Source organism: Ursus maritimus, unplaced genomic scaffold (genome assembly GCF_017311325.1).
Source record: "Ursus maritimus isolate PB19 unplaced genomic scaffold, ASM1731132v1 scaffold_17, whole genome shotgun sequence".
Classification (NCBI taxonomy): domain Eukaryota; kingdom Metazoa; phylum Chordata; class Mammalia; order Carnivora; family Ursidae; genus Ursus; species Ursus maritimus.
Genome location: NW_024424119.1, coordinates 35,506,282 through 35,518,688, shown reverse-complemented (window position 1 = coordinate 35,518,688; position 12,407 = coordinate 35,506,282). Strand labels below are relative to the sequence as shown.

General features: G+C 36.6%; 1 protein-coding gene across 2 annotated transcripts in view; it reads right to left on the bottom strand.

Moving 5' to 3' along the window:
• The window catches only part of RAD23B (RAD23 homolog B, nucleotide excision repair protein), a 42,852-nt gene that overhangs the window by 24,355 nt on the left and 6,090 nt on the right, over positions 1 to 12,407 (bottom strand). For both annotated transcript variants that reach the window (XM_040631681.1, XM_040631682.1), the window contains exons 2-3: positions 1,621 to 1,702; positions 1,215 to 1,294 (exon numbers count right to left, since the gene is read on the bottom strand). In XM_040631681.1, coding sequence (XP_040487615.1) covers positions 1,215 to 1,294; positions 1,621 to 1,702 — 162 coding nt within the window. The remainder of the gene's footprint in view (positions 1 to 1,214; positions 1,295 to 1,620; positions 1,703 to 12,407) is intronic.

The window sequence follows — 12,407 nt, the reverse complement described above, 5'->3', positions numbered from 1 at the left end:
TAGACTGAGACAAAGTTTCCTCACATGATTCTGTTCCTCTCTATGTAAAGTTTAACACTTAATGAGTAAGTTCTTTAATATAACAAAATCAGTATGGTTCTTAATGGATTAAAAACTTTTAAATACAACACCTGTAAACTGTTTAGCTGCTTTTTCTCAGGAGAAAAATATGCAATTAAAATTTACTTACTATTTTCTACAGCATATATTACCTTAAACTTTAAAAAAATCCTCACATTTATTCTTTCAGTCTTTGATAAACTGGTTTCCAATTATTTAAACTTATTTCAGTGTCACAAGTATCACTGTTCTTCTCAGATTATGACAACTCAATCCTAAAAATTCATGTCACGAATACCACCACATCCCTGTTTTAACTCCACTGCACGCTTATGTATCTTTCTCTGAAAGAACCCAAATTCATCCTCTGCTTTAGAAAAAAACTTTGCCTTTAGTAAACTATCCCAAATATATTTCAATCCAATAAGTCACAAAAAATTCCCTTTAAGAAACCTCCTTGAGGGGCACCTGGGTGGCTCAGTTGGTTAGGTTTCCGACTCTTGATGTGTCATGATCTCAGGGTCCCGAGATTGAGCCCCACGTTTAGCTCTGCGCTAGGCATGGAGCCTGTTTAAGATTCTCTCTCTCCTTCCGCCCCTCCTCCCCTAAAAACCACCCCCAAACCAAAACCTTTCTCACAACAATCATTCTGTCATTTCTTTAGCTGCATTTTCCTTTTTTAGTGTCCAAAAATCTACCCCATCAACTACAGAGTATCATTGAAATTAGGAGTTTACAAGCCTTTTCTGCCTGAGGAGTCAGTCAGATCTAGTACATAATTTACCAAGTCTCTTTAAGGCACCCTTATTAAAACCACAAAATAAGAAATATTTATTCAATTACTAAGAATCACATTTTTAATTACATAATTGTCAATTTTACTACTCCAGCAAAACTTAACAATTTTTACATGACATTTTATCGACCTTTTCATTTAAAATTATGTTTAAGCTATAAATGTATAAAATAATTAATTTTATGGCTGACCCAAAGCAGACTGTTAAAATCTTTAAATAACAGTTAAGTACCTGCCATATGGATGTGCATAAACTGTATTCACTTAAAGTATAAAGGCTTGACTTGGGATCATTATATAAAAAACAAAAAACAAACCTCACATGCATAAAGATATACAGAGCAAGGGTCAAACTTACTTTTGTCACCATAACCACCACGAAGTTTTTTTCGTCAATTTTATATTCTTTTAGAGCAGTATCATCATTGAGAATTTTGCCTGGTACATTAAGGGAAAACGGACACATTATTTGAAGCCCCATAACCTTTGTCTTACACATAACTGAAGTTTAAAACAATCACCAATGTCAATTTTATCAATTAGACTTTCCCCAAAGAAAAACATTAACTAATCCGCCAAGATAAATATAAATGGAAATATAATTGGGTAAAAAGGAACTAACATTTGACTAAAAGCGATCAAACACAAACACTGTATGTGTTTCTGACAGAATCAATTTGTATACACAATTCATAAGATAACTAAAACCAAAGAATGTCACTGTAAAGCAAGATGGACTATTACTTTCAATATTTAATTCATACCTGCATAAATTAATTTTTGACCTGCTACAGGAAAGGCATCTTTCCCCTTTTCAGATTCAATCTTCTCTTTCAGTGCCTTCACCTACAGGAAAAAGAAAGAATTTTTTCTAAAAAGTCTAAACAACAAATGACAATCCAGAATCTGAATAAATAATGCAAGGTAAAATTTTATGCATATCAATTATTAATACTTCCAAAAACTTAAAGATCATGCCTTTACAATATTATATCAAAAAAGACTCCTTCTTAAGGCATATCATTAGGCATAATAGGTATAAACTTTGTTTTACCACCAGCTGCTACACATACATAGATTAAAAGAAAAAATTTTACCTGCTGACTTGATAAATCCATTCAAAATAAAGGTTTCAACATCAGAAAAGTTCTGATTCTCATTACAGTTTATGGGCTTATTTCCCACAGAGTTTTTAAAAAAGAAAAACTCTCTAACCTAAAAGGTCTAAGGAATAAAATACATCTACAACAATAATAGAGTTAAATACAATTGTTAAATGGCAAATTATTCACTTTAAAAGTGGGATACGTTTCAGTATCACACCCGAAGGGGCTTCATAAAGACCAATTACAACATAATTTCTGGGGATGGGGCATGAACATCCATATTTTTTTTTTTTAAAGCTTTACAGGTGGTTCCAAGGTACAGCCTTGACCGAGGACCACTGTACCACTTAAAGGATCTTAAACAAGTAGCTCGGCTTCTCCCAGTATCAGTCTCATCTACAAAGTAAGAGGGACCAAAGTAGATGATCTTTATGATCTCTCTGATTCCTAAAATTACGTGACAATAGGCTCATTATAAGTTATTTTGAAAATGAGTCCAATCAATTTCTGAAACTAACTGATCAGAAAGCAGGGTGGCAGAGGAGTAAAGAGGCAAGAAGACATAATGGAACTAGTTTCATTACTTTAAAGGTACAAGAATCAAGAGGGAAAATTCTATTCCTTCTATTTCCCAGAATACCTCTAAAAATTGTCTAAGTTGATAGTTCTGAGCGTTAGGTGAAAGACTGCCTGATAGGGATACAAAGAGAGAGTACTAGTTTCATTAAAGACATAAGAATCAAAGGGGAAAATTCCATTTCCTTCAATTTCCCAGAATACTTCTGAAAATTGTCTAAGTTGATAGTTCTGAGCTTTAGGTGAAAAACGCTCTGAAATATAAAGAGAAGGTCCCTTTGTACAATTAAAAAGTAACAGTGTATCTTCCAAAAAAAAAAAAAAAAGACAATAATGCTTATACAGCTTTAAGTACATTAACGTACGCAATTTCACATAATTCTCAAAACTCTGGGACAAATGGGAGTATCATCCACTCAATGTTATAGATGAGGAAAAGAGAGGTTAAATCTTCTCCCAAGGTCACACAGCTACTACATAGTAGCTGAAAACCAAAACAGCTTTCTGACTTCAAGCTTTAAAGCAGAGTATTTTGCACACACCATATAAATTACTCTTGCTGCATTCATTAATCTTCCTAAAATGAGTCAACAGCATCATCACTATTCTGATGTTCCCCAAAACGGAAATCCATCACAAGAATCTAAGTCGGCTATTTTCTATTGTTCCAAATTTCAAAGGTTAAATGAACACAAGTAACGACTTTTAAAGAAAGCACTCAGAATCTGATCTCAACATCAGTAAACTCAGGCTATAAATTCCATGGCCTTATTCAATTTCGTATACTGTTCTTTATCAGATGGTAAACTCTCTGCTATATGTATTTCGAATAAAGAAGTACAAGGACTTCACAACTTCAATAACTCTATAGTTGGCCCTTGCTTTAAATTAATGTTGACAGTTCCGATTTTACCTATACATTCAGCTAGCACTTGATGATAAAAGCAGGAAATAAAAGATACTATCCAAATTTCTAAGATAAAATAAGTTTTAAAGACCATTTCATTAAATCCCTGCACTGCCATGGATGCTAAGGCCTAAAGCAATGATTCTCTAAGTGTGGTCAAGGAGGTTCATAAGACCTTATCAGGTGGTCTGTAGGATCAAAAGACATTATTTGCCTTTTTCCACTCTAACTTTCTCTCACAAGTGTATACTTGAGTTTTCCAGATGTTACAAAGCATGTGATACCACAAAAGACTGAATGCAGAAGCAGGTGAGAAGCTATCTATCTTCTAATAAGCCAAACATTAAAAGAGTTTTGCTGGGAGCCTGGCTGGTTCAGTTAGTAGAGCATGTGACTTGATTATCAGGATGGTGAGTTTGAGCCCCATGCTGGGCATGAAGCTTACTTAAAAAAAGCAGTGTTCTCACTGCTTTTGTTGTTGTTTTGGAAAAGAACTTTTCACATAAAAATATAACATTTATTGGGTTTGCTATCTTTAAAAAACATTTACAACATTTCTCAGTTTAATTTCTAATATGGTAAACACAAGCACATCGACAAGTTATTTTGGAGTCCTCAATAAATTCTAGGTGTAAAGGGTCTTGAAAACAAAAATGTTGAGAACTGCTATCTTACATGCTAAATGACTTGCCCAAAGTCAACTGAGTGATGGCAGAGCTCAGTTAGAGCACTCTGTGGTGAATGATTAATTTCCTTCCACACACTTCTTTCTTCAGAGAAGGAGAAGAGATGCAATATTTGCAACTGTGGTTGCTTGGTTAAAAAAAAAAAAATCACAAATGAATTACAGACCACAATTTACTATGAGTGAATCTAGTTGTCAGAACAGTACATAATGGTGTAGCACACAGCAGTTGCTCAATTAACATTTGCTGAATGAGTAAATTAATATAGCATAGAAATATGTGATGAAAAAGGAAGTAAAAAGAAATATATAAAGCAAAAAACAAAAAGAAATAAAAGAAATAAGCAGGAATCTCATTCCTGACAGGTCAGGATGTGTGGGCAATTAAGACAGACTTAACTGACATATATACATAGTTTCCATCCAATAAAAATTATATTTTTATTTCTAGCACCCATAGAATATATACTTTAAAAATTGAGGCCACAAAGACTATTCATTTTGCTCCAAAGAAACCAAACCGGTGATTAAAGAATATTAAGAACATAACAATGAAAACTCTACAGACATCACTACCTATATGATTTAGCTTAAAAAGTAATCACAGACTAATACTGAAAGTGTTTAAGGGAGCCCGGGTGGCTCAGTCAGTTAAGTATCTGCCTTCAGCTCAGGTCATGATCACAGGACTCTGAGGATCAAGCCCCATGGCAGGATCCTTGCTCAGCAGGGAATCTGCTTCTCTCTCTCTCTCTCTCTCTCCTGGCTCTCTCTGCTCTCTCTCTCAAATAAATCAAATCTTAAAAAAGCAAACAAACAAAAAAAACCCCACAAAAACCCGCTAAAAGTGTTTATTATTGGGGCGCCTGGGTGGCTCAGTCAGTTAAGCACTTGACTCTTGATTTCAGCTCAGGTCATGATCTTGGGGTCCTGAGATCATGTGCTGTGCTGGGCTACACTGAATCCCACGCCTGGGATTCCAGCCACCCCCCCCCACCCCTGGTCGTGTGTGCTCTCTCTTAAAAAAAGTGCATATTATTAAACAAAGAAGGAAAATTAATAAATTAAGCATGTAATTAAAATAGAAATAAGACCAAAAAAGGGAAAAATGCAAATAAATTAAGAAAAGAGAAATGGAAGAAAATAGTTCTTTGCCAACAGAAAAATGAGACAAATAATGGGGCAGCAGTTCACAAGTATATTCAATAAAAAGTTCAGCCTTATTAGTAACCAAAACACAATTTTTAGTCAGACATGATTAGTCCAACGTACCATCATGCTGGAAAAGACAGTCTCGAAAAATTCAGTATTTAAGGGCAATACTTCAAAGGTCAACATTTTTTAGGGGGTGGGCCATTCAGCCCAGCAATACCACTTCCAGTTATGTATCAAAGAAAATAACTGAACTAGACTTTAAAACCAGGTGCACTGACCTGTCCAAAATTCTGGCACTGTTCCTAATCTTAACACAATGATCTTTACATACTTTTTTTTTTTTAAACACACGATCTTTACTCTCAGTCTACTAGAGTCACCTACCCACAGGACACAGGCTGAATCTTGTCATTCCAAAACTGTTCCATCTTTGAAATTAAGCACCGAATCGCCTTTTCCTACCAGCTCTCAATAACTGTTCACTACACCTGGCCTTGCATCTCATTAAGACTTTGGTCCCTAGAGCCCCTATTTTCATTGTGATCTTTACTGCTAGCTCTATTCAGCACATGTACAGCAATGCCACTGCTTCTATCACTTTTCTTCCTGCTAATCCCTACCTCACTTAGCTAACAAATTTTACCTTTAACTATCCAACCCCTGACTGTCCATTTATAGCCAGTCTTCTAAATGCTAGAGAAAACGAATGATACCTAAACCCTCTATTCTTCTGGTTCTCCTCCATTTTCCAAGACGGTATTTCAAACCTGCACTCTTCTCTAAGTTTGATTCCCAACACTAACCTCCCTCCCCACAGATGATCATCTTCTACTTCATTCAAAACACAGCAGATATCAAAGGAACTCACCCTCCACTTTCTGCCACCAAATGGAGATTTTTTATATATATAAATATATACTCACTTATTAAATGAGAGAGGCATCCCTTTCTTTCCAACCTAATTCTTTCCACCTGTCCCCTGGTTCTCCCTCTAGTGTTCTCCAGTACCTTGCTAGATTTGTTTCCTACCCTCCCCCAGCTGTATTTTCAACCTCTCCCTCAAAGCCAGTTCATTTCCATTCACACTTAAACAGACCCAATTTTCTGTCATCTTAAAAACAAAACAAAAACTTCCCAACTCCCCGTATCTCTTGCTAGCTACACTCTCCTCCCCTTAGTCTCAGGCATTTTTCAGACGAGATTGGGCGCATTCAAGGTGGTATGGCTGTAGACTCAGGCATTTTTCAAAAAATTAACTACACACACTGTAGTACTTACTCGTAACACCACACCTATTACTCAACTATACAGCGCTGACAGAAGAATGGACTTTATTCTCACTCTGCTGCTTATTTTCTCCCTATCCCCATGATTCCATAAGAGTGCTCTTACCAGTATCACCAAATTCAGCAAAAATCATAACCAGACACTTCTTAGTTCTTCCCCACCTTACTTGACTTGTCACGGTAAACAGTACTGACCTGTCTTTCCAGTTCAAACTGCCTCTCTTTGGCTTCCATAAGGCCATACTCTTCTGGATTTCCCCCTCTCTGTTCACTGCTTCGTGAAATCCTCTTCCTTGGCTAGCCCTTCAAGTGCTACTCAGGGTTATACCCAAGGTTGCCTTTTGTTCTATATAAAGTTCCCAGATAATCCATTTCCTTTAGTTTTAATAACCATCCATGTGTCACTTCTTAGCCCTCTCCTTAACTTTGGCCATGCATACATAAGTCTCTACTCAACACCTTTACTGGCTATCCTATAGGCATTTCAACCATAATATATTTGCTGAAAAATGGCCTCTAGACTAGTTAGTCTAAATCCTCACCTGATCACATTGAACACACTTTAAAACAGCTTATAAAGAAAGGTCCTTCTGGAAGTTGCAAAAAAAGAAGAGATAGCACCTCTGCACATGGCTTCTCTTAGGAAAGTTATGACCAGCAACAGATACTGTTATGTCCTCTGTGTTGAGCACCATGCCAGTGCTCCAATTCCATTAAGTAGTAAACAGGATGGATCTGGAATTGATCACCACAGTCCCAATAAATAACCAAGGCTATCCTTTCATTTTGCTAAACTTTCATTTGGCTGTTTATTTCCCCCTAAAGAGTGAGAGTTTATCATCAACCCAATCATCAACAAAGCATTGTTAACAATCAAGAAATCAAACTTTTTCCCTAGCCACATACTTCTCTTATGAAATTGTGTGATTTTAAAAGAAAACTATACTCTTTATCTAACATTAAACATGGTTGACATGGCTTCCCCCCAAAAAAGGGGAGACAATCACAGTAATAATAATAGTCTCTTAAAAAGTGCCAACATAAAAGCTGATCAGTTATCCTTTTTCATCCCGTTCCCATGAGGTGCTTATCTCTTCTTCCACATTCCTCACATGAAATCATTCATCCAGTGGTTCCAACTTACCATCTAATTATTCCCCAATGGGAATATTACATTGCATCCCCTGGCACTACCCTAGTTCAGGCCAATAACCATTTAAAGTAGTCTTTCCCATTCAACAAATTTAAATTGCATGTTTCAGGTATCAAAATGTCTTACAAATTATATCCCCATGATAGTAACCTCAGTTTTCTTTCACAGCACTTTTGCACAAGATTTCTAGGACTACAGGTTGTTGATTAGGTTAGCAATTGAATATTCATACGATAACCCACCTTCCTCAATGTTACAGTATATTTTCCTTATTTCTGCTGTAACTGTGTTGTTCCTTATTACTGTCATAACTAGTAAAAAAAAATTATGCAAGCTTTAATGGGTAACCCTGAAATACAGAGGCTGAATGAGTAACAGCTCATGGGTGCTATGTACTTACCACATGCCAGGCAGTATATGAAGAACTTCACAATATTTAACTCATTTAATATGTGCTACATCTTTTATTTGAATCCTGGCTACTCATGTGGAAGTTGATATTTGTGAGCACTGATGCAGGCAATTTTGAGGCAATCTGACAGCCTTTGATACAATAATTCTACATCTAGAAATCAATGCTAGACATGTTCACACAAATACTTCAAAGATACATGAACAAAATATGTGTACCACACCACTGTTTATAATACTGAAAACAACCCTAAACATTCAATGGTAACATACATTATTGTACATGCATTCATTTGAGTGCAATGCAATACAAGAACAATCACTATATGTGCAAGGTATTCACTGAATGCATGCACATATGAATAAATGACATACTTACAATTATCTTTAAGGAGAAAAAGCTAGTTATTTTTTAAAAAAAGACACTGTAGTTATGTTTATGTGTTACATACAGATTAAAAAAAAACAAAAACAAAAAACCATGTCTAGCAGTGTCCATAGTAGTTATTTGGACCAGGAGCATAAAGCCTTCTGCTTTTTTATACTTTACTATCTATAACAAGCCTGGATTATTTTAGTAATTTAAGGGAAAATTTAAAAAGTTTAAAAGAAAAAAAAAATCATCGCACCCCCTCCTGACCATTGCTTACTAATATTATACAAGAATACACTGCAATTTTGACAGGAGTCTTCATTAAAAAGAAGAGTCTGGGGCGCCTAGCTGGCTCAGGTGGTAGAGCATGTGATTCTTGATCTCGGGGTCTTGAGTTTGAGCCCCACGCTGGGCACAGAGATTACTTAAAAAAGAAAAAGAGAAAGGTCTAAGGCAGTAGTCTGATAACTAAGCTAAATTTTGAAAAATAGTTAAGAGCAACCAAAATTTGCCAATTAACCACTAGCAAAAGGAGAGTCCCAAAGCAAAAGGATTTCACAGATTTACACGGTGGTAATGCATTTATTTTTTGATTCCTTGGGTGGTATCCTTCATTTGAAAAAGTGGCAGGCACCAAGGAGTATTTCCTGGATTCCTCCCCCAAAGTAGGCTCCCACTAATTCTAAAAATAGAATTGATTATAAAGAATCATCTGACTCTAGTACAACAAGAAAAATCTTCCCACTAGACCCAAGGAATGAAAGAATGTAGCAAAAGAGATCTTTTATTACTGAGAGTACAGTATTAATAATGTGTGAATAGCCAGTAAATAAAAGCCATCAATTCTCAAATTATGATCCAAACGGCTATGATTTTAAAATATAATCTGAGGGGGCGTGTGGGTGGCTCAGTCAGTTAAGCTTCTGTAGACGTCATGATCCCCGCCTCGGGCTCCCTGCTCAACAGGGAGCTTGCTTCTCCCGCTGCCTCTGGTGTTCTCTCCCTCTCTCACTCACTTGCTCTCAAATAAATAAATAATCTTTGAAAAAAATGTAATTTGAAATCCAGAATCTATTTTTCCCACAGAAACTATGATATTTAGGCTCCTACGCCAAACTATTCATGCCAATTTAATCTACACTAAAATATATTCTGAACAGTATTTCAACAAGATTAAAACAGATACAGACTTTGAAAACTAAGTAGAAATCTCAAGATACCTGTAACTTTTAAGGTTTCTATATAGGCAGAAAATGGAACTTACACACTACAAAAAAGCCATCTACCTAATTAAGCCAAAAGTGTGAGGGGGAGAGGAGAGAGGGAGTGACAATTTTTATGTATCTGTTGAAGTATTTAGGATCTGTTCCTATATATTAGTCATTTGTAGCCAGTCTACCCTCTCTGCTAGAAAAGGTTTATGTAATGTTTAAAGGGTTTATAAAGTTCATGAATTATAAAATTAGCTCTTGGAGACACTATATAAGGAATTAATCCAAACTTACAGGGAACAGATGGTGTGATGTCCTTCAGCAGGATTCTGTGCTATGACAGGCTCAAATTTAGCACATTTCTTTCCAAAAGTAACAAATTTTTTTTTAAAGATTTTATCTATTTATTTAACACAGATAGAGACAGCCAGCGAGAGAGGGAACACAAGCAGCGGGAGTGGGAGAGGAAGAAGCAGGCTCATAGCGGAGGAGCCTGATGTGGGGCTCGATCCCACAACGCCGGGACCACGCCCTGAGCCGAAGGCAGACACTTTAACCGCTGTGCCACCCAGGCGCCCCCAAAAGTAACAGAAATTTTATATATTACCTATCATCTCATAATTTCCAAATTAAAAAAAAGAACACCGCTCTTAAAAACTGAAACTGCTGATTATATCAAGTTGACACAATGAGTGATACCACATCCACACAAACCTTTTCTAGAGAAGACAGTGAAAACACTGATCAAATTAATGGAAAACTGATGAAAGCAGGATTTGTTAAAAATTGCATGTTTATTTTTAATTTCACAATTCACGAAAAATTTTCAGATCCATGATCTCATTTGATTTTCACATCAACTCTAAAAGGCAGGCAAATTATTATTACTCCTATTTTACTGAGAAAAGAGATTTAAGTGCTCAAGGACACAGGACAAATACAAAATGGGAAATAACTCACCCCTAAGTTAGCAGTAGTGTGATGGATTTGAAAGAGAACAAGATGTAAAAACAAGTAAACAGACTCAAGAGCTACCCTAAAGTGAAGAGCAGCAGCCAAAGAGGGATATGAGACAAGGGAGGGCTTTTTTAAGATGGGAAAAATGTTTGAATATTCTAGAATGGAAAAATCAATGAGGCAGAAGAGAAAAGGAGAACAGATGGAGTGAGGTCCTTCACAGACGACCAAGTATAGGGTATAGTGGAAAAGTAGAGGGACCAGCCTTAGCAATACCCATAATACATGCCAACCCCCAACCAAAAGGAGACTACAGTAGGTACGTAGCTCTGGTAGGACTCTGCAAAAGTTCTGTCCCAACTGTTTCTATATTCTCAATAAAATCTAAAATCTCAATAAAATCTGAAAGCTAGGGTTATCGGCTGAAAATAAGGACATTCAATGAAATATGCTCATGACAGTGGAAGAGTAAATGGACAGACTAGTGAAGTGTACTAGTGAAGTACACTTAACAGGCAGTACAAAGGGCCCAATTAAAGTTAATGTTCATGAATTTTAAGTGAGACAAACCAATGTGGCTATGTGTTTGTCTTCTAGCTACACAACTGCAAGCACAGACAGAACTGAATTTAATCACATTTGGGGTTTTCCAAGCAAAAACAATGAAGTGAGAGTGGGACCATGTTCTCAAGCATGGTCATGGTTTTATGTGTACGCTCTCAAAACCGTAAAACCTTCCAAACCACCATATGAGGTTAGTAATTCCAGTGGCAGTACTCTCATTTTTAAGATGAGGAAACAGGCACATAATTGGGTAACTTGCCCAAGGTCACAGAGCAAGTGCTACAGCCAGGATTGAAACTCAGGCAGCCTGGCTCAAGAGACATGCTATGCTGACCCTTGCAAGAGAGTGATTATAATCACTAACCCTATTTTAGCTGGGCAAGAGTAGAAGCAATAACATGAAGGGAGGGCCAGCAAAAAGAAGTGTGGATCAAATGAATTATAAGTCTCATTAGAACTGGAATCAAAGAAAAGGTAAAGTAGGATACTAAAAACAGATTACTGGGGATGGGGGAATAGCTACAGTTACTGGTAATAAGATCTAGTTACCAGTCACGGGACTGAATAATTGAGGTAGCGTAGAAGGAAAGATCATTGGATGAGAGATTAAAAAATACAAGACCAGGGGCGCCTGGGTGGCACAGTGGTTAAGTGTCTGCCTTCGGCTCAGGGCGTGATCCCAGCGTTAATGGGATTGAGCCCCACATCAGGCTCTTCCGCTATGAGCCTGCTTCTTCCTCTTCCACTCCCCCTGCTTGTGTTCCCTCTCTTGCTGGCTGTCTCTATCTCTGTCGAATAAATAAAATCTTTAAAAAAACAAAACAAAACAAAACAAGACCAGGGTCTGAGCAAAACCATCTTTCACAGATACTGAAACTACCAAAGTCATTGTGTGATGGCAGCAAGTTACTAATTATATTGGCATTCATTTTTTCTTTTTAAAACATACACTACTGCATTATTTTCCACAATTCTGGTGTGGATGTCTTTTTTAAACAATGTCTATCACATGCTGTGAAGCTCAAAATTGTGATCATTTTCACATGTTTTTAACACAGAGATAAAAGCAGCTACATCAGGGAAAACGACAATGTCAAGATAATTAATATATGTACATAGTCACTATCTATGTTTCCTCATTTCCCATTCATTCCTCAATCCACTCAA